The sequence below is a fragment of the Danio rerio genome, chromosome 4 (assembly GCF_049306965.1).
Source record: "Danio rerio strain Tuebingen ecotype United States chromosome 4, GRCz12tu, whole genome shotgun sequence".
Lineage (NCBI taxonomy): Eukaryota > Metazoa > Chordata > Actinopteri > Cypriniformes > Danionidae > Danio > Danio rerio.
Window position 1 is genome coordinate 20,498,736 of NC_133179.1, and position 22,987 is coordinate 20,521,722.

At 33.9% G+C, this 22,987-nt stretch overlaps 1 protein-coding gene across 23 annotated transcripts; it reads right to left on the reverse strand.

Moving 5' to 3' along the window:
- Nucleotides 1-764: 764 nt before the first annotated feature.
- On the reverse strand, nucleotides 765-22,333 carry cdhr5-rs (cadherin-related family member 5, related sequence). 23 transcript variants are annotated; one of them, XM_009300329.5, is made up of 16 exons: nucleotides 22,102-22,333; nucleotides 16,428-16,532; nucleotides 14,510-14,721; nucleotides 13,789-13,845; nucleotides 13,621-13,713; nucleotides 13,428-13,514; nucleotides 12,851-12,961; nucleotides 11,894-12,064; nucleotides 11,183-11,273; nucleotides 10,785-10,891; nucleotides 10,381-10,581; nucleotides 10,156-10,287; nucleotides 9,998-10,076; nucleotides 8,070-8,263; nucleotides 5,665-5,685; nucleotides 3,071-4,416 (listed from the first exon to the last, which is right to left on the reverse strand). In XM_009300329.5, the coding sequence occupies exons 2-16, from the start codon at nucleotides 16,492-16,494 to the stop codon at nucleotides 3,763-3,765; spliced, it is 2,277 nt and encodes a 758-aa protein (XP_009298604.1). In that variant the 5' UTR covers nucleotides 16,495-16,532; nucleotides 22,102-22,333; the 3' UTR covers nucleotides 3,071-3,762. The 23 variants fall into 23 exon arrangements, 17 of the variants coding, with proteins under 17 accessions (XP_021330932.1, XP_073803253.1, XP_073803255.1 ...); XM_073947146.1 differs by having other exon boundaries at nucleotides 10,156-10,254; nucleotides 22,102-22,248; XM_021475254.3 differs by having other exon boundaries at nucleotides 12,851-12,982; nucleotides 22,102-22,228.
- Nucleotides 22,334-22,987: the final 654 nt, after the last annotated feature.

The window sequence follows — 22,987 nt, forward strand, 5'->3', positions numbered from 1 at the left end:
GGCTTATTGTGTCTTCTGCATGTTTACATCTATCGCTGGAAGTTTGTTCCTGCCGTAAAAATAAAAAGCAAAAAAGACTTTCCTTTCCAATCCATTCTGTGAGTTTACACCTCACACTTTTGATTGTGCTCTATATAATGTCACTTTGTATCTCACGATTTCAATTAACTCACAACTGCAAGTTTATATTTTGCACTTTTGACTTTTTTCCACAAAACTCTGAACTTACAAAAATATAGACTCACAATTATGAGAAGAAAAGTGATGAATATTTATCACACTTACTGTACAAAGTGATTACTAATTTTACTTTAAAAAGTGAGTAAACCAGTTGTTACTTGGATCTATTAAGTTGATTCTTATTTTGTTTCTGCTTTGTTTAATAAATTTAAGTCAACATGTTACTAACCTTTTATAAGTAACTAATCATTTTTACCCTATATGATATTATTTTGTCACCTATTTAAATTATTTTTGTAGAAAAAGTCTGAATTGCTGCATGTATTTCATGAATATATTTGTATTTTTTCCAGACGTTTGTCTAATAAAACAACTTCAACTATATGGTGTCTGGCAAACTTTCAACCGAATAACGTTCAGTAAAGAACATTATAATTGACAAAATATATTTATTTAAAATTTTATTTTAATTTAGTACAAGCCCCTTACTGGAGTCCTCTGTCCTCTGACACTTAAGCTCCTAAACTCCTTAAATTATGTAAACATTATGTATAACACAGAAAATAATTTACAGTACTCAAGTGTTGTTTAACAAGTATAAACTCATTCATTCATTTTTTATTTCGGTTTAGTCCCTTCGTTAATCTGGGGTGGCCACAGCGGAATGAACCGTCAACAATATGTTTTATACGCAAAGGATGCCCTTCCAGCTGCAAACCAACACTAGGAAACACCCATACACACTCATTCCCACACATACACTATGGACAGTTTATCTTACATGTACCTTATTCACAACGCTTTTGGACTTGCAAACTCCACACAAAAACGCCAACTGAGGCAGCTGAGGCTAGAATCAGCGACCTTCTTGCTGTGATGTTCCCACTGTGCCACTGTGACGCCCAAATACAAACTCATTACGATCTTTTGGAAAATGCAGTATTTATCTGCCCTGTACTCCATTCTACATCTTTATTCAATATCTGGCGATTGTTGCCTACTTGATGAAATCACACTCTAAAGTGACGTTACTGGTGTGTTGCAACAAAAGGATAATGGTCTTACGGCGCCATCTTGTGTTTACACTTTATAAGACAGCAACAAGCCTAGATATAAATATGTGATTGCTACTTTGGTTTCTAAAAATATGGAGTGAGCTACCTAAGACCCCGGAAAGAAGTAAGAACTATACAAATTGACATCAGAAAAAACATGAGGCTGAGTAATTCTAACAGTTGTGAAATTTTCTTTAAAATTGTTTGTTTACATTGTTGTTTTACAGAGAATCTTTATAACTAGCAAGGAGTATTTTGGTTATCCGATGTTAGCCTCTAAATAAAGAGTGTGCTGGATTTACTAATAGATAAAACAGACACATTAAACAAATCAAGAATAACAATAAAACACTTAATGTTGCAAAATATTTTAAATAATTGTTCTTCTGAACTTTATATCTATTAAAGAATCCTGTAAAAAAGTTTCACAAACATATTAAGTAGCACAACTGTTCGTGTAACTTTGATTTGTGATAAGAAATGTTTCTTGAGCACCAAATCAGCATATAATGATTTCTGAATCTGAATGATCATATACAGTATGTAAAGACTAATGTAATGACTGCTGAAAATCCAGCTTTGTCATTATAGAAACAAAGCATTTTAAAGGTTATCAAAGGAGAAAACTGTTATTTAAAAATGTAATATTACTATTTGCACTGTGTTTTTGATTTTCTAAATGTAGTCTTGCTTAGGCTTCTTTCATTAAACTTTTATAGTGGCTTTGAAGGACATGATTTTAAAAAGAAACCTGCCCCGCAGGCACCTTCATTTCAAAATGACATAATAAAATATGTCAAAAACATATTAAAAATGTAGATCCAATTGATGCCAATTGACTACCTTGATGTCAAAACGACATCCAACTGACATCTAGCACTGGACTGTCTTGTAATTGAACTGTGAAAGTGTTCTTTGATGCCAATGTTAGATGTCAATTTGGTGTCATTTGGACATCAAGGTAGTTTACATGCATTGTATGAATACAAAATCTAGTGTAAACATAATTTGGAATTTAAGATAAATTACTTTTTTATATTATAATTCATTTTTGTTGTTTTTCCATGGTCAAAGGGGCATCCATGTGTGCATGTCAATTGGAAGTCAAGGTTTTGACATGAAATAGACTTGTATTATATATATCCAATTTGAGTTCAAAGTTCTCAAAAAAAAAAAAAAAAAATCTCCCAAAGATTTCTTCAGGAGCAGGACAACATATGAGCTGCCTTGATGACAGAACTTCCACAAAACAAACTTCCAGACTAACATAAAATGTCTTCACAGATTTGTGTGGGGAAACTGATTGTTCGTCTCTTGTTCCTGCATGGTACAGATGTCTTACCGCCGGTGTTCCTGGAAAAACACTTCCACAAAAGTCTTACGACACCTGGCGAGGAGAGATGGGTGCTGATGCCTCCTGCAGACAAACAGAGAGATGACACATGAACGGTTTGCATAACTGTTATATGATAATCGAGCAAAAGTTTTGCATTGTTTTGACAACTATTATTTCAGCATTTTCCTCAAAAGAGACTGTAGTTTGTTGACTTTTCGAAACATAAAATAATCTGAAATGTTGTATATACAACAGTATTGTATATACAATATTGTATTTACCTTTTGTGGGATCTCCAAAAGTCATTAAGTACCTGAATGTCATCTAATCAATAATTTATCATAAGTCCAACATCGACAATAACAACAAAACAGAATATTTCACAAGATTTGGTCAATGCATCAGTTTTACAATTAAATATTCTATTTTTCACCATATGGTATTTATTATTAAAATGATAAATAAAAAATTACAGATTATTTCAAAATTTTGATCTGACAATTTTTTTTTTTTTTATACAAAAGACAGACATAAATAATCAGAAAATGTTATAACCTCTTTAAAAATATCTATTGATTTATACAGTACACACTTTTTGATCATTTCATTTCACAGAGTAACTGCAATACCGGTCAGTAACTTTTGTAAAGTTTACACTACAGCAGTGTACTAAAAACGTCAGGTTTTTCTTTGCAATGTTGAAATGTTTAGCATACAGACAGCAACACTCATGAAATTAATTTACAAGTTTTCGTGGAGACATAAAGTGCACAATAAGTATCTTTTCAGTTGAAAAAAATGTCATCAGATGTGATGATCAAAAACATATTACACTATCATAGTCGTCAAAGGTTTTAAGCTTCCTAATTAAGGCTGATGTGTACATTATTTATTTACCAGACCAGCATGATGAAAGCATACACAATTATCCAAACTTTGAAAACATGGAGCTCAAGCAAATGACAAATTCATTTAAAACAAAAAAAGTCATGCCAGATTCCAGACAAGCCACTTTAAAACAATTACATTTTGACCAACAATACTTTGAAAATGCACATAAAACATGTTCATCTTTTTTAATGAGCTTGTTTATTGCTATTTTCCCTACCTAACAATGTCCATACGTTTAAGGATTTGGCTTTTTCATAAAAGCAAGGGATTCACAAGAGTCATCCATGGTACTTGACTCAATCATGCTTGCGATTCATCTGAGTCCTCCCTCTGCAATCCGACAGCCTTCATGCGCTCCACAGAAATCTGGTTTTGCCCATGTTTATAATAGCGCCTTAAATCATTTGGCTCATCGTCTGCCATATCTTCGTCCTCACTGCTGTAAATAACAGAGGCCATGTTCTTATATGGATTATTGTCATCATCGTTATCATAATCCTCAGCAGCATGAGCGACTATATATTCCTCTCTGGGCCTTACAGATGTATTTGGACACATACACATATCCTCCTTTCCTATAGGATTCTCAGAAATTTCCTGCTGTGTAACAGACACTAAAACATCTGCTCTGGTCTCCATTTGATTACACACAACCACAATTTGTCTGTCATCATTTTTGGCCACCGTTTTGTCCTCATCTTTAAATGAGACTGATTTTGAAAAACCTTTTCCATTGCTCACAGCTGAAGATGAGAGGTTTACAGTGGTCATTTCTGGAAGCACCAGGATGGGCAGCATGTCTTGCATTGGGTTGTCGTGTTCATATATCCTGTTTGGTAGATGAAGTATGTCTTCTTTTATGGTGTATAAATCATTGGAGTTTTCATGGTCAACGTATGCAGGGTTGTGGTAGGAGGCGTCCTCTATTAGCGATATGGGACATCCTGAATTGACCTGTTGACCACGGAGAAAGGGCATTTAGGGTCTTCTTGAACAATCTTGAGATATTGACAGGTCAATTCCACTGCTGAGGTCCACAGCTGATTATACAGTGACATTGATTCTTGAGACAAGGGACAAACACTTTTATTTTGTGTACAGGGAAATTGTTTTGGGGATTATCCTATATTTTTGGCCTTGCTACTCTTGTTTTGTCACAATATGTATGTTTGCACAGTCAATTAGAAAGAATAATGGGAACTTTCTTAAAAAAATTGTTATAGATTATCAAAATACTGTGTTAAACAAGGTAAATGTTATATATATATATATATATATATATATATATATATATATATATATATATATACTCATTATAATTTTTAAAAGTTAATTTATTTTTTATATTTGCGGTTCAAATACGTTCTGGCCCATTTTGTCTAGTAGATTGTTATATATAGAATAAAATAAATAAATAAAATAAAATGTAAAAATAAATAAAATAAATATATAATAAAAAATAAATAAAAAATAAATAAATAAAATAATTTATATATATATATATATATATATATATATATATATATATATATATATATATATATATATATATATATGTATGTATGTATATAATAAAAACTTTTACATAATGCATTCTGCATTTTATAGTTAAAATGTATAAGATATAAACAAATTGGAATAATTGATTATACATATATAAACCTGATTATTGTGTAATTAAACCACATTCACACTGTATGACTGTGCAAATATGCATAAATAATGTATAATGTACATATAATGTAATGTATAATATATAATGTATAATGTATGGATGTCTAATTCATATTCAGAAATCTTAATGGAAACATAATATATAAAAGTGTGAGGAATGCTTTGTCTCATCTCTCAAGAATCCGAATCAGTCTTGAGAAACAATAACTACTACAACATATTTGACAGTGTTTATTAGAGTTAAAGGTGTAATACAAACACGTACACAATAATACACAATACCTATTTGACACCAGACAGAAAACACAACGAAACACACTAATCCATCAGACAAAAAGGGCTGCGCTTCGTATACTGACCGGCTTAAATGGTGCACCACATTTATAAAGAAATTTAATACTAAACAATCCCATTTAAACCAGCCTATCAGGAGTATACGGCTTTCAGTTTCTCAGAAAACACATCTCACCTTCACGAGGGACAATGACACTGAAGAACACGTCTAGCTACTTAATGTCAGGTACTTACCTGCTGAAACCATCTTAAGCTCTACATAAGAGGAATTAAAGAGCAATGTGAGGGGAAGATGACAAGGGCACGAGCTGTTTGACTGTGACAATGAGGCATTGTATTTGTATTATTGTATTGTATTTTTTATGGGGTGTTGAAGGTCTATTTCTGTTGAGAATGCTTGACATCAAAATTGACCCATTGACTGTTTGGTGATAATGGTGGCGATCAAATTGAGAAACAAATACAATTTCAAAATGATATCATTAAGCATACGTCTCGGGCTACATATGAAGAGTTCAGATGCAAAAACCTCTAAATCCCTTCTGAAAGTTTCTTCTAAAATAAGCATTTTTGGTAAGTTCCTGTGTGTATGTTCAGTAAATCCACTTTTAGGGCAAAAATATGTTCTTTGCATTACCTTTAAGGTGAAATAACTGAACAGAAATATTGGAGGCTGAGGAAAAATGCTTATTCTAGGTTTTTGCATCTGAACTCTTTATATGTTCTGAAACACAACAATTAAGAAAAAGATAAAAGTCCTTCAAATTTTGAACAAGAAAAATTATTTGAAAAATGTATGTTATTCCGGAAAATAAAGTGTTTACAAATTGATCTCTATTTTGATCTCCAATTTAATTTGAAATGAATTTTATTTTAATATGCACAATGTCTTATAATACACAGAAATGAACAGTTTTTCATATTTTAGTGATTGATATTTTGTATTTATGCTTTTTAATTGCACTAAGAGACCTTGCTCTTTCCTCCAAGGTCCTAATTTCCTCCATTTAATGCTGAAAAGTGTGAAAAGGTGATTTCATTGACATTTTGTATCATTTGAAGTGATATATTGTCTGGGTTGGTATTGCAGATTACAGTACAAAAACCTGGTAATAACCTGTACTTTTTATTTTGTTTAACAAACTTATTTCTCTATATATATTTTCTGAAACAACATGGTAAAATGTCAATAAGAATACTTTAAATCAATGAATTTTCAACATCAAAAGTCAACAGAGCAGAGATAAAGGTCTCAAGATGCAATTCATAATCAAAAAAAAAAAAACTGAAAACACCTATAAATCATAAAGGAACATGTTCAGACTAAATGTCTTTCTTAAATGTCTGTCTAGTACTGTGAGCCTTACTCTTAAGATTCTGTAATCTTTACTGCACATGTATAACATGTGTTCTATATTTCTCCAGCTATTTTTAATGTATTTTTAATGAGCGTTCTGGCATTGCAGAATATGCTAAGATATAAAAAAATGCGAGCTCACAGCTGGTGTTACTCTGTTGCTTTGGTGCTAACAGATAAATGTGAGAAATCACACTGCAGCATTCAGGCAAAAAGTCAGTTGTTGTATTGGTTAATGTAGGGGCTGATCATTTGCTGCACTGTAAAAATGCCAATTAATAAAACTAAATTCATTAATAAAGCTAAATTAATTAAAAACAAGTGAATTCAGGGTGTAATGTTCACACTGTCATACGCATATTTTGTTAAAGAACTTAAAGAATAAATAAGAAAAAATGCAGTTTGATAATGCTGAATGTGTTTGTTGCATGAGCACATGTGATTGTATTATGGTATAATTATTATTTAGAATATGATCAAATGCATTTAAATGTGTAAACTGAACTCTAATGGGAACTATGACAAAAGAATGATTGCATGCATATATAAATTATATGTCTGTTGCATTTGTATAACAGCACCACAGTTCACCTGGAAGCCACCTAAAACTTTTTTCAGTGGTCTTGGTGGTCAGCTTGTTTGGTAATTATGTTTTGGATGGCTACGATCAAACATATTCAGATTCAGATAAGTATTCAGATTCAAATAAAGTCGTTTTACCAAAATTCCAACCCAATTTACTAGGGTTACCACAGGTCATTAAATTTCTGAAGTGTCATGGAATATCAAAAGGTCTATTCAAGACATTGAAAGTCCTTGAATTTTATATATAGAAAATTTAATTAAAAGAAAATCATTTTTTGTTTGTCTTTTTAAATTCTACTTTCATTCTATTAAAATGCCATTTTTCTATGTTAATGTATTGTTGTATATTTTATATATTGTTATATAATCTAACATGTTCTATTCCATTTTATTCCTTTATTCTTTGTCATCGGGCAATCATTTTAGTCAAATGCAGCAATGGGGCCACTTTGTACTGTATATAAAAATAAAGTTGAACCTTGGACTTAAGTGTCATAAATATACACTTTTTTTCGACATAAAATTTGACACTGGTGATTTATTATGCTAATACAATGTTAGGATCACACATTACAGGAAAAATGTCAATTGCAAAACCGCTAACAATAAAGACAGCCAATATGACCATCAAAGTGGATAGATTTGCCTTGTAATTAACTGTAAAAGGTGGTATTCAATGTGATATAGAGAATCTTACCACATTTGGGTGCTTCCCAAGAGCTACAGCACCCCTTTCCACTGGATCCCGCCTCTCTCTTCGCCTCTTGGCCAGCCAGAGGAAGAGAAACAGGGCCAACACAGCCACTATGAAAACAACGGCAGCGATGCCACCGGCCATCCCAGCATGCATATCTCCAAACAGTCGCTCCTCTCCAAATGGACTTCTGGGAACTGCCCGAGAATTTAGAGAAGGGAAAAGGCTACAATTACTGACAAATACTTCATCTTTAGTGGCCAGTTCTAAGGTGATTTATCATTTAGGTTGTCATTGAATGACTGCCAAAAGAAGAACATGGAGAACCGGAGGTGGACGGAGGTTAATGCGAATACAATGAGGCTAAATCTAATTTAACACCTTATTCATGCCTTTTAAATAATTAACCATGGCTAATCAAATTAACCACATGAATGATCTGTCTGAATTATCATCGGTAGGGGTTAACCCTCTATGGTACAGTGTTGCCATATGGCAAAATAGTATTTTCCTTCACATCTGAAAATCAGAGACAAAACAAATGCATCTAAAATTCAATGTTAAAGCAATGTTTTTGTTTGTTTGTCGTTTTATTAACATATTTTTACTAGAGGGGTTTACATTCTGACATGAAGTAAATCTGATGTTAGTCTGCAAAAAAAAAAAAAAAAAAAAAAAAATCCCAAATGTGAATCATATACAGTAGGTGTGTTTCCCCCACATTGTTAGAGTGGCTAATTAAAAATATTGGTAACCACCAACAGCATAGGCAAGACACAAGTTTCCATCTCCCATTATTTAGCATTAATCATTTTTATTTGCACAAGCTCTAAACCACCTCAAGTAAAACTTAAAATGGGAATTAAAGGATTCTTATTCAGAATTTGGTGTTTAAATCACTCGTTTCTCATGCAAAGCTTCAAAAATTTCCATAAACAAAGGGTGATGGAAAGCCAGCTGATGTCAAGCAGAACAAATAATACTCCATTTACTTCATTCCAAAATATAAATAAAAACACATCCACATTTATTTATTTACTTTTTTATTTGTATGTTTGTTTGTTTGCTTATTTGTTTCCTTTTTTATTAATTGTATATAAAATAATTGGATAGGCTAAATTGTAAGTAGTGTATGTGTGTGAATGAGTGTGTGTGGATGTTTCCCAGAGAAAGGTTGCAGCTGGAAGGGCATCTGCTGCGTAAAACATATGCTGGATAAGTTGGGCTGTGGCTGTGGCGACCCCAGATTAATAAAGGGACTAAGCCGGAAAAAAAAAGAAAAATGTATATAAAATGTAGAAATAATCAATATTATTGTAAAGAAAGCGAATCACTTTTTGCGAAGTCTGTTGTCTGTGTCGATCCATAGCAGCTAACTTTTTTTCTAATATTAGGTTGTCATAATTATTATTAGTCCTTTTCATCCACCGAGCCACACGGGGCGTAACATGCACAACTAGTAATCTTCTAATTATTCTAGTGCTGTAAGTGAGTAATTAACAACATATATTTCATTTTCTGTAAACAACTTCTTTAATATATTAATTTACATTTTTAAATAATAATAAAAAATTATGACACTAAACTAATAATAATCATTCATATATTACCATTAACATCTACTAATCACAATGACTCTTTGTAGTTGCTGATGCATTGACCATTAATGAATAGTTTAGGTCTTCATATAATGATCAACAGGAAGTTGCTTAGACTTTTATTTCACTACCCTGATACACGTCCAGTTGAAACAGAAGACTGAGTAGGGGTGGGGCTTTCTTTTTGCACATTATTCCCTTGTAGCAAACATAATATTTATGCATGGCCTGATGCATATTAGTGCACCTGTACTGTACAGTGTTGCCAAATATCTTATTACTAAACCATGATCTTTATTTAAAGGAAAATCAGAATGAACACACAGCTTTTACCTGGTTGTCCTCTCTGCAAAACTTCAATGTCTACCGAAGCATGGGCTGCCTCGCCTGACTCTTCATCTGTTGCAATAACCTGTGTGAAAGGAAATAATCAAATGTAATCTCGTCAAAACTATAAACATCTGCTGATTTGTATAAATCATGATAGTCACCTCTAGGATGTGTCGGTCAAATGCTCTGAGCCGATCTGTCTTAGCAATCACGATGCCATCCTGGGTTATGTGATACAGTTTACTGCTACCTGTCAAGGGCTGCATTGTATAACGTAATTTGGGGTTAATTCCCTGTAAGATAGCAACAAATAAGGATTGAAATGATCTAAATGACATATTCTGATATGTTTATGTAATATTTTCTATAATGCAAATGCACTCTACATCTCTGAAGTCTCTGTCGATGGCCTGGACCAGTAGGACTTGGTTCCCGTAGGTAGTGACCAGTGTAGCAGGACTCGAGCTCTCGATGAGGAACCCTTTATAGACGGTCTTGTTGAAGAATGGAGGAAATCTGTTCTCTGACAACACATGTATCAGTGCCGTCGCCACCGAATACTTCTTAGGGTCATTAACCTGCGCAGCCTGTTGGAGTTTGCAAAGGACAAATATTATGATACTTTGTTGACATAATGCACACACATTGCAAAGCAATTTCGTTTTAGTGTCTTCCTCATTGAGTTATGGTAAGTGTTTTCAATATGGTGGGTGAAGGAACTTTTTTACTGTGTACTTGTTAAGATTAGCCATGACTTTGTTGTTCAAAAACACACTTTTTGTTGTTATACCATTATTCGGAGCCTAAATGAAGGGGTGAGGAGTCTGTTTTCCACACGGTGCCGTAGAGTGATCTCTCCTGTTTTCGAGTCGATTGTAAACCTGCCATTATCATCACCTATAAAGACATGGAGTAGTTATAATGATTTACAGCATAGGCCTCATACTCAACTCCTGGAGGGTCGTAGCTCTGCACAGTTTTGCTCCAACCCTATCAAACACAGCTAATCCAAACAATCGAGGTGTTCAAAAGAGTCATAAACACCTTAGTTAGTTGGATCAACTGTGTTTGATCAGGGTTGGAGCAAAACTGTGCAGAGCTGCGGCACTCCAGGAATTGAGTTTGAGACTTATGATTTACAGTAATATAGGTTAAACAGTCAATAACTGTACTGTACAGTAAACTCACCTGACAGAATGCTGTAGACTAGAGGGGTCAGTATGTTCTTGTCTCCGTCTTCAGCAAGAATGGGACCCGGAGAAAAATAAAGCACAGCATCCTGGATCATAAAGAGCATGTTTTTTCAATATAGATTGAATTTTATATTATTTATTTAATCATGTGAAATTTTTATTCTTAAAAAAATAAGAAAATATGCAGCACATAAAAATATGCAGAAAATAAAAATATGCAGCATATTTTTAAAGATAATAATTTAAATAACTAATTTATTTTGGCTTTGTCATGATGACAATGCATATTTTACAAATTATTTTTGCAAGACACTAGTATTCTGCTTAATATGCAATATGAATTAGGTTAAATAGGTTAACAAGGCAAGGCTTTGGACAACAGTGGTTTGTTTCGCAGACAATTGAAAAAAAATCTTAAGGGGGCTTATAATATTTACTTCAGCAGTTTAAAAAAACAGATTTAGTTTTTGTTCCAGACAAACTAAAAGAAATAAAAAAAAAATACTCCAGAAGAAAAATATAAAGGAATATCTGTGAAAATAAATAAAACATTCACAGGAGAGCTTTTCGCTTTGAATATTATTAGTAAGTTTGGTTAAATGATGATTGACAAATGATTAAATGCACATATAAATGGTTTATTTTAGTGCATAGCACTGCACAGTGGTGAAATAAATCAGCTGTGCACAGAAATGGCGACACATACCTCATCCGTTTCCGTGATGTTGACACTGTACACAGGGTTGGTGCAAATATTATGATCTCCGTCTTCATAAACAGGTGCACATGGTTGAAACTGTGGATACTGGTCATCACCGTCTAGGACGTTCACAGTGACGGTGGCTGTTGTGCTGTACTTCTCTTTTGTACTTGTTTCCTGTTGATTTGAACAGCAGAAATTATTTTCTAAAAGGGATACTGTAGTTCACCAAAACATGAAAATTTATTAATTTTCTTTTCGGTTTAGTCCCTTTATTAATCAGGGATCGCCAAACCGGAATGAACCGCTAACTTATCCAGCATGTGTTTTACACAGCGGATACCCTTCCAGCTGCAACCCATCACTCTCATTCACACACATACACCTATACACTGCGGCCAACTTAGTTAATCCAATTCACCTATAGCGCATGTTTTTGAACTGTGGGGGAAACCGGAGCACCCTAAGGAAACCCATGCAAACACAGGGAGAACAAACAAACTCCACACAGCAATGCCAACTGGCCCAGCCGAGGCTCGAACCAGTGATCTTCTTGCTGTGATGCAACAGCGCTACCCACTGTGCCACCATTCACCCAAACATGAACATTCATTCATCATTCACTCATCCTCTACTTTTTTTAAACCAGCTTAAATTTCTTTCTTCTGTTGAACACAAAGTAATATATTTTGAAGATTGTTAGAAGCTAGTACTCATTGAATTCCACAGTATTTTTTTTCAACACTGTATGGTTTCCAACTGTTTCTTACATTCTTCAAAATATCTTCATTGTGTTCAACAGAAGATACAAACTTAGAAAGCTTAGTAACCACTTGAGGCAGAGAGAGTAAAAGGTGAGAAATGTTCATTTTGGGTGAATTGTGTCTTCAATTCTGACTCCTTCAGGCATCTAAATGTCTAACCGTAAACAATCTGTATTTTTAAATTAAAACTTTCACGTACCACAGCATAGATGACCACCTGCAGCTGAGTTTTAGTCTCATAGTCCAAAGGTTTATCCAGGATCACCATCCCGCTGTTAGGCAGATCGATCCTAAAATAGCTGGCATCAGTCTTAATGAGAGGCACACAGTTCTGTTTAAGTTAAATTGTGGAAGGAAAAGGTGGTTCTGTAATGACATTCATTAATTATTTTTCATCTGTACTTTGGACAACTTGTTAAATAAAAGAATAGATCACTCAAAAAAGGTTAAATTACAAAGCATTTACTCAGCATCAAGTGGTTCCAAATGTTTCTTCTGTTGAACACAAATTAAGATATTTTGAAGAATGTTGGACAATAGTAGTCATTTACTTTCATAGTCGGAAAAAATACTGGATGCAAATGGATACCAATTTCTAACATTCTTCAAAATATCTTAATTTTTGTTTAACAGAAAAAAGAAACTCAAAGAAGTGTGCCACAAGTTTAGTGAGAGTAAATAATAATATATATTTTTTTAATTGTGTGATCTATTCCTTTAAGGAGAAATAGTATGACAATATGAAGCACTGAAAACTCATGAAATACATTACTCACTGTAGATTTGTCGACCATGTAAGTGATGGTGTCTCCATCGACATCTCTGGCTTTCACTGTGAACACCATCGAGTTTACAGACAGCAGCTGAGTAAAGAAAAACAAAATTCATATGTAGAATTAAATAGCTATTATTTAAAGTAACAGTTTGATTATGAAAAAGCTTAGAGTAATTAATCAACAATTAATCTACCTCACTTATATATCGTGGTTGAATGGTGTCTTCAATGAAATGTGGCATGTTGTCGTTTTCGTTCAGTATCTCCACCATGATTCGATATCGACCCTGAAATAAGAAACTCTGTGAGATTAGTTGCATTACAACATCACTAAGTATTGTTATATTTGCAATTCAACTTACCCTTATAATTTCATTTTCATAACATGTCAATGCAGCTATCAGGACGGACCCCAAAACCTGCAAATAGCAGGGAAAAAAATCAGATCACACACATAAAGGGTGTACAATAACACAATAACAATAACATACAATAACACATACTGTATCAGCACTGTATTGACAACGTTCTTTGCTTGCTTAGAAAATGCTTCTTGATTTAAGATCTTTTAGATATTTGAACTAGAAACGAGACCAAAAAATAAGTAAAAAAATCAAGTAAACTAGTCCATAAGTACACTATTATTTACATGACCATTCAAAGATTGGGATCAGTAAGGTTTATTTATTTGTTTTTTTGTTATTATTATTATTTTAAGAATGTAATTATAGTGAAGTAAGGAAGACATATGTTAAAAAAATATCTTGATTAAATAAATATACTTCTTTTAAACATGTATTTAATTTGTATTTAAGATTTCTCCAAATATTTAGGTTTAAGCTAACTATATTTATTATTAAAGTTTAATTGCATTATATTAAACTGACATAAAAATCAAGTATCACTCTGGCATGACATAAAAAAATAATTAAGCTGATAACTTTAACATAAAAACACATGTTGTGATGTCTTGATCATTTCATTTTTATTTAGTGTTTGTCGTTGGGTTGTTTCAAAGTCCTGAAGCTTACGGTATGTTATTTTTCTTTGCTCAGCATGCCAACATCTACTTGTGTTAATCACCTCTCGATCCAAGGCCCTTGAAAACGAAGAGTTGAGTCGGATTGTTCGGCCTTCAAGGTAAAACCAGTCTGCATTTTCACCTGTGAGACAGAGCCGGATGCTGCTGGCTCCTGCAGGGTCTCCGTTTATACTGAGGTTGGCTATGAACTCTCCAGTGGGACTGTTCTCTCTGACCGTGGCAAATATATCCTGACCACCAAGGCATAAACTGGCTGTTGTGCAGAAGAGACACTGATTAGACTATGAAAACAACACAAATCAGCCATAAAATCATAGACTGCATTGCTAATTCATAAAACAACACTTCTGTAAACGTAGGTGAGTGCAAGGATAAGCAATTATTCCAGTTGAAAAAACACTAATCACATTATGGAAATTTTCCAGGACATAACACACTGTACAATTCAAACTTTGTCTAAAAAATGATATGCCATGAACCCATCCCCACAAAAATACTATTGTAATTTATAGCACCACATAGTTTATGGACCATACTGTAGTAAAGTTTGCTATATTACAGTATTTAGCACCTTTTGTTAATTAATGCAACACTATAGTAAGCTAATGAACTGTAATGAATACAGTGTACAAGATCATGTGATATACATAAGTTCCTACTTAGTGCATTGTAGTGTAATATGCCCGATTTGTATGATACCAGGCGACATAGTGGCTCAATAGTCAGCACTGTTGCCTCACAGCAAATAGGTTGCTGATTTAAGTCCTGGCTGGGTCAGTTGGCGTTTCTGTATGGAGTTTGCATGTTCTCCCTGTGTTCGCGTGGGTTTCCTTTTGGTGCTTCGGCTCCACAGTCCAAAAACATGTGGTCTAGGTGAACTGGGTTAACTAAATTGTCTGTTGTGTATGAGTGTGTATGGATGTTTCTCAGTGATGGGTTGCAGCTGGAAGGGCATCCGCTGCGTAAAACATGCTGGGTAAGTTGGCGGTTCATTCCGCTGTGGTTCATTCCCGGAATAATTAAGGGACTAAGCCAAAACAAAAACGAAGGAATAAATGAATGAATAAATGAATAAAAAAATCAGTTTTCAGTTCACAATTCCAACATTACTTGTTTATCTTATGATTAAAAGATAAAAATACTTAAAATTCCAGACATTTTATCTTGTAATTGTTAAAACACTTCACAGTTAACATCTCATAAACTTATTTTCCTGAGAAAATTTTGCACACACACAGATTGGTTCTTCAGACGTTCTATGTAGTAGTTAACATCACTTAGTGGCCCGTTGGCATACAAGGCAACCAATTTCAGTGCTATAAAGCACCAGTGTAATTTTTAGCTTTAGTTATTCTTTGAGGCGGTTTAGATGAATAATCTTTAAAGATGCAGGTGCTATGTATTACTTAAAATAGTTTTCCTATGATTAAGAGCCAAAGAAGCACTTTTAGTGCTATTTGGCATTATTTTTTACAGTCTTGTAAACACAATAGATGCAAAGTCACCAGACATAATGTGAGTGCCTTGCCTTGAGTGGGGCCAGTGTCATTTTATACAAGAACCACAATCAACTTTCAAGTTCTACTCTGCATTTTTTTATAATGATTTTTTGCAAAGTATCCTAAAACTTGCCATGCTATGAAAGTAAATCCGGCTTTAAAAATCATCTTGATTTTAAGCAAGAGTATACATTTCCTCTCCCTTTGATCTGATTTATCAAGAACAAAACAGCTATAAATATGCTAAAATGAATGTCATTCGTGATTTTTCTTTCCTGCGGGCTGAAAGAATCAAAGCTCTCAATACCAGAAGAGAGTCGTTCAGAGACTCGTCATCATTTCCCTTAACCTCATAACCATTTCTGGCACGTATGTTAACAGTCTCTGTATTGCAGTGCAGTGATTCGTGAAAATGAGCCTCAGGGTTTCAGATCGTGGTTTCAGAGAGCGAGGTGTTTACCTTTTGCGATGTGATAGAATATGTTCAGTGCCATCTGGCAGAGGAACAATCTCCATGGTGTCAACATGGCTGATATTCCCCCGGGCTCACGTCTCCTTGTCCCAACTGTAAAAGAAATGCCAAATCCTGTCAGTCAATGGCGCTGAAGGATTTAGAGTGCTCATATTACCTGTCACATAAAACAAACTTTTTTATTCAAACCAAAGGTCAATTAAATCAGAAGATTAACAAAGCATATTTATACTGCCGCATCACCATCTGAAATTCATCAGTCGAGCTGCTCAAGTGAGTCAAATCAAACTGCCAAATTAATTACTAACCTGTTAACAATTCTTGCCCCCTAGGACTATTAAGGAATGTTCGCTTTTGGCTCCCAGAACATTCTGTTTTTTATGTTTAAATTTAGTTTGCAGGAAAGTTTTCTTTATAAAAACAAAGTTAGTTACGTTTTTTCTAATGTTCTCCAAATGTTTCTAGAACATCCAACTTATTTAATCTGATATCATTTAGAGTGCTGTACATCAGTATTTGTAAAGTCTGTTGTCCATAATGCAAACTTGTGCTGGAGAAATACATCCAGCATTTAGAAAAAAGTTCTATTTCCTTTTACATTATGTCCTTAACTATTTCCTTATACCATATCTGAACAAGTTATTTTTAGGTTGTTATAAATAAGCTAAATAAGTTTATTTATTATAAATAAATAAACCTATTGTTCTAAAGGTTCTTAGAACAATATTTTGTGGATGCAAACAACAGCAACAACAATAATAATAATACTAAACAAAAATGTACTCATATGATGTCATTTTAGATTCTTAAAAAGATTATAAAAAATAATATCCATTTAAGTATAAAGTACTAAGAGGTCTAAAGTGTTACCAAAATAATCCAATGGGAATCAACAACTAATGTTGTGGGAACATTACATGTTTGCTGGGTAAACATTGGAGTCTTTCCTCTCACCAGTACAGTGTTTGTTTGTTTACTCCTGTTTGGATATTAGTCACCTTGAGTCATCACCCAGGGAATTTCCTAGTACTTAAAAACCATTATGATGTGTTTAGTCTGTGTCAAGCCAACAGGCTGGCAGTGCTGTCGGTTTTGTGACCTCCAGGTTGCTCTTTTGATCCTCCACCTTCCACCTCAACGCACCCCTGCACATAAGAGCTTTTTCAAATCCTCACATAATACCTGCAAAGCGGCCTAAGAACTGTTGTTTCCCCTCCTAAGTTTTGCTGCGATGCTAAACCAAATAAATGTTTTTCAAAGAACAAATATTAAATATTATATTATTTTACATTGTTCATTTTGTACCCCACAACACAGAATTACACATCTTGTTCAATACAGATTATCTGATTGGATGAGACAGTTCAAGCTAAAAAGCTATACCCATGCTAAAAAGTCATATACCCAAACCCAAAATTAAACACGGTTTTAGTAGGTTTACCTTGTTTTATGGCCGATTGATGGCCATATCCACAGTTCCACTACAAATGCTGTGGTAAGTGATTAGCATGAGCAAAATATGGTGAATTTGTGGTTCTGTTTTGTTCAACTAGCATTCAATAATGACGTTTTTGCTTGTTTGTTTGTAATAAAACCACAATTTAAATGTTTTATTTAATTTTTAAGCCTTCCAAAAAGGCATTTTATGCTTTACCAATTTCTTGCATAATCACAAATGCTATGGTTAAGCTGTGATTAGCTCGCATAAGCAAAAGTACAGTGAATTTGTGGTTCTGTTTTGTTTAACTAGCATTCAATGATCTTTTTGTTTATTAGTTATCCAAAACATGATTTAACCTACATTTACAAATCTTTAAAATAAGGGTTTTCTTGTCACTAATTTCTTTGCAAGAAAACAAAAGTAACAGCAGTAAGGCTAGTAAATAATTCATCACATTACCACTAGGGGACGCCATCACCTTCAGTCTTAATTTACAGGATGAGTAAGATTATAACGACGATTCTTCAGGCCGAAAACAAACCTCACTGTGGGGGAGCCGGGTAATCGTATTGTGATCTTTGATAAGGTGAAGTTCACAGCTGATCAGGTTTAATGTGGTTAAACTGGCTGTGGATAATGCTGCTGGGTTAAAACCACTCAGGTGATGGCATATCTCTGCTCTGTCTTGCTCAATTCAGTGCATTGCCAAAAAAAAAAGCATACATTACTAAAATAATAGCATGGACTACTGTATTGGCCTCCTCACTGGCCTTCCCCCCAAAAAAGTCAGATAGTTCAGCTCACCCAGAACACTGCAGCCAGGGTTCTGACCAGAATCAGAAAATCAGAGCACATCACACCTGTCCTCAGGTCTTTAAACTGGCTTCTACTTACATTCAGATTTTAAAGTATTATTACTTGTCTATAGCAGCGTGAATCGGCCTTTAGCTACTATGCTGGAATCAGCTCCCAGAAATGATCAAATGTGCTTTAACATTAGGCACATTCAAATCAAGACTTTAAGACACATCTGTTTAGCTGTGCCTTTACTGAATAAGCACTGTGCTATGTCTGACAGATCGCACTATTATGCCTTTCTTTTCTTTTTTCTTTTTTAATATGTGTTTTAGCACATTTTAGTATGTTTTCAATCACTTTTATTATTTGCTATATAAAGCACTTTGAATTGCCACTGTGTATGAAATGTAATATATAAGTAAACTTGCCTTGCCTAATTTATTTTTAAAATAATCAGTATTACCATAATACAGTAGACTACGTAAATGCTGTACATTCTTTGTGAGGCTTATATTACAATACCATTAAACATCATATATATGAAGTCTGTCAAATATCACATTCTATTTTGTAATTTGGGAAGTCAATAATTTTATTCAGTTATTCATTACTGGTTCTTTCTCTAATCAAGACCCTGATACAAGCACATTTAAAAGGGTAGTTCACCCTAAATTTAGCATTTTCTCACAATTAAAAAAGTCTCAAAAGGTTCTAAACCTTAATGAATTTCTTTCTTTCTTTGAACACAAACAGATATTTTGAAAAATGATCAGGAAACCATTGAAAAACAGTACATAATAAAGAAATACCATGGAAATCAGTGGCTACCAGTTTTCGCCCTTTTTCAAAATATCATCTTGTGTTTAGAAACTCAGATAGGTTTGTGTAAGTGAATGGTCAGGAAATGGTGACAGAAATTTCACTTTTGGGTAAACTATCCCTTTAACAAATGTATTATTCAGAAACTGATCGTTCAAATGCAGCACAGAATGTTTTAAAATACGTCATTGTAATCCTTGATCAAAAAGCCTTGCTAACTCATACAGTGTGTAATCAATGATCGCTTGGATCCAGGATGACTGTTTGTGGATTGCATGTGATTAAGGATTAAATGGAGTAATTAATGCGAAACAGGAAGTAGGTCTCTGCCACAACCAAGATTATGGGATTACAGCACAATATGGTTTAATATTCTTGCGGCACATGGCAGCCCGCTATTAATTATGCATGTCTCTGAGTTTGTCTGAGAGTGTTGATGGAGACCACTTTGCCAAATGACAGCTTTTCTGAGTTTCAGCAGAATTAGCGATGTGGCTGCATTGTGTTGTTTTGATTTGATTAGTCTAATCTCACACTCGAGAGGCTCATCAGCAGAGATGATAGTGCTTTTCTCAACAGTGATTGCCGGTGTATTTTAAGAAATTCTGAAAAGTGTTTGTCATTTGTAAGGAAAATCATGCCCAAACTGCTGAATTACGTTTACCTACATTAAACTTAATAGGTAAATGCTCCTTTGTGCTGTAAATTACTTAAAAAACATGAAAGTTTGGATTAAAACATGATTAAATTAAGCAAGCTGATGAAAACAACTTACTGTAAATCAAACATGTACTCTATAATGTTACAAAAATACATATATATTTTAAACAAATGCTGCTCTTCTTAATCCTAAAAGTCATTCATCAATGTTTTACAAAAAATAGCTAGTAGCAACTTTTTGAAAAACAATAATGATAAAAAGCACAATACTAGAATAATATCTGAAGAATTGTGTAATAATACGGACATCGAATTAATGATTGGTCTCTGCATCAAATCTAATTATTATGCCATTTAATATTTAAAGCATGACAGAAGCAAGTTTAGTACTTTAATGTTAGAAAAATTAAAAATTAGACTGTTAATTAATAAAAAATCATGTTAATATTATAATTTAGGATTATCAAAATATGATTTGTTAATAGTGGAAATAGCACATTTGGTTTATTTATTTATTTATTTTTGTGGGTGAGACTGTGGACTGTCTATGCATGTTATTTGTGAGAATTTGTCAGCATTAATATTTATTAAATGCATCACAGAAAACAGAGCACATGTCAGAGGTTTACCTGAGCTAATTCATGACTTTAAATCAGCCTTTAAACAAAAAATAAAACCTTATTTGACGCTTACTTTTAATTATTAATTTTTATTTTGTTATTTGACTTTTAAAATATTTTTTTGTGAAATTTACTAGCTCTTTATTAGTGAAAGCCAGTCATGCACCAACTTTTTTTTCAGTTTGTAAGAGTTGTGTGTTTAAATCTGTGGAAAAACATTAATAAGCCTTACAGAGAGAGACCTTTAACGCCAGCAATGTTTGAAAGCGTAATGATTCGTACTGTCTCCTAATAGACACGACCATTAGTCTCATTAGAGCAGCTTAAGAAGTAAACTTGAGCAAAGCGACACTATCAGCATGAAGCCAGACCAGCCAGTAAACCAAAAAAGAAAACAGTTTTCTGATAAAACCAAAGACAAATGTAACGTTCCCATCAAAGTCACAAAACTATCCGTATTCCTGTCATACTTATAAGATCAGGTCCAAAGCTGTGCTGACTGGATGCTTCAGTAATCAGATTGTTTTGAGACTGATCTGAGCATTCATACAGATGTCTGTCATGAACTAAAGCAAGAAAAATGCACTTTCCTCTGCATCAAACATTCAGACACTGTAAAGCAAGTCACTGCAGGCAAAAAAATATAGATATTATTTTTAAAGGCACCCCTAAATTTTGAGATCTTTTGAGTTTTTTTACAATCTAATGTAAAGAAAGCATCCGAAACGCACTTTTAAATGTTTCTTTTGTCACAGATTTTCAATTAAAACATCAATTAAAAAAATGTTAAAGATAAAATAATGAGTTTTTCAACATACTGCAAAATTTAATTAGTATATATTTTGATGGTTTTTAAAAAGGGATTTGTTCGTACACAGTTTGACAAATAATTGTGAAAATCTATTTTGTTCCTGCCTACTATTGCCAACTATTTTGTTCACAAAACGAATGAAACAAGAATTGTAAACTCAATTTTTATAAAATGTATGCAAATTAGCACATATTTAATGAAACAATGCCTGATTTGCATACATAAGAATGCCAATTTACAAAACTTGTAATTCAAAAAAAGTTGGAAAATTCTTAATATAATAAATCTACATGAAAAGTATGATGATGCCTTTGAATTAGTCACGTTTTTACCCTCTTCACCTGCAGTATATTGCTTTACTCGCAAAAAAAGAATGGCTCATAAAACCCAGGCATGCTGGGAAAGCTTTTGCCACAGTCTTAACAAGAAAGCAACAGTTGTCAATGTGCTGTGAAGTGTAAACAACATGATCACACACTACAGCAAACACACAAACTCTCAGTATTTCCTCACCGTTCTTTTCCTTTGTTTCTGAGCTCAGGGGATCCCGCTGTCGCTTTCTGCATCGGACGCTCCTGTCCCTCGCCACATGTCTCTCCCTGAAACCTGCGTCTCAAGGGACAGAATAGAACCACAGTGCAAAATGTGACAGATTTCTGCAGCTAGTTAAGTCAGAGCGAGAGAGAGAGGGAATTAAGAGCTCTCACACACAGCAGAGCGAGGGCTTAGACAGCATTTCCAGGACAGGATAACGTGAGCTCAGGCGCTGACGCTAATACAGTCCAAGGTGTGCAAATGCAGACGGTTTGTTGTTATACATGATCCACCTGCCTCATGATGTAGAGTTCAGTCTGTACAACTGTAAATCGGGTCAAAAAGCTCATTCCTGCTGCAGGAAACATCATTACGTTTACAGTACTCATGTAGCAGATATTCTAAAGAGACTTACTGTACAAGCGAGGATAAATGAAACAATTCAAATAATTAGCAGTGTACATGCTACAAACAGTCAGTAAGTTAGTTTAGTTTTCTTTTTACCGAGAGAGGAGCGAGTATGTCCTACGGGTTGTTTGTAAAATCTACTCACCTGTGTGGAGTTTTCCAAGATGTTTAGAATGCTTGTAAGAAGGTGTCTGGTGCATACGGAGTGGACAAGTGTGTATTCTACAGGTGGTTTGTCAAGTCCACTCACCTGTGAAGCACACTCAGAATTGCACAATGTGTCCAAGAAGTATAGGGTGCTTATAAGAAGATGTTTGGTGCATATGGAGATATATTATATTTCTGGAAACATTGAGTGATGATAAAACCATGACATTTTACTTCCACTTTGGACAGTGTATATAAAGTTTCCAATCAGACCAAAATATATTCAACTGTGCACCAGGGCTCTGTCCAC

What these genes read in the sequence shown, in the direction of transcription:
- cdhr5-rs (XM_021475254.3), bottom strand. Translation starts at nt 16,494, where the DNA reads ATGTTGACACCATGGAGATTGTTCCTCTGCCAGATGGCACTGAACATA. An exon ending in ATTCTATCACATCGCAAAAG is followed by an intron (nt 14,722 to 16,427) that starts GTAAACACCTCG and finishes TCTGCACAACAG; the next exon opens with CCAGTTTATGCCTTGGTGGT. An exon ending in ACATGGTCGACAAATCTACA is followed by an intron (nt 12,983 to 13,427) that starts GTGAGTAATGTA and finishes TAACTTAAACAG; the next exon opens with AACTGTGTGCCTCTCATTAA.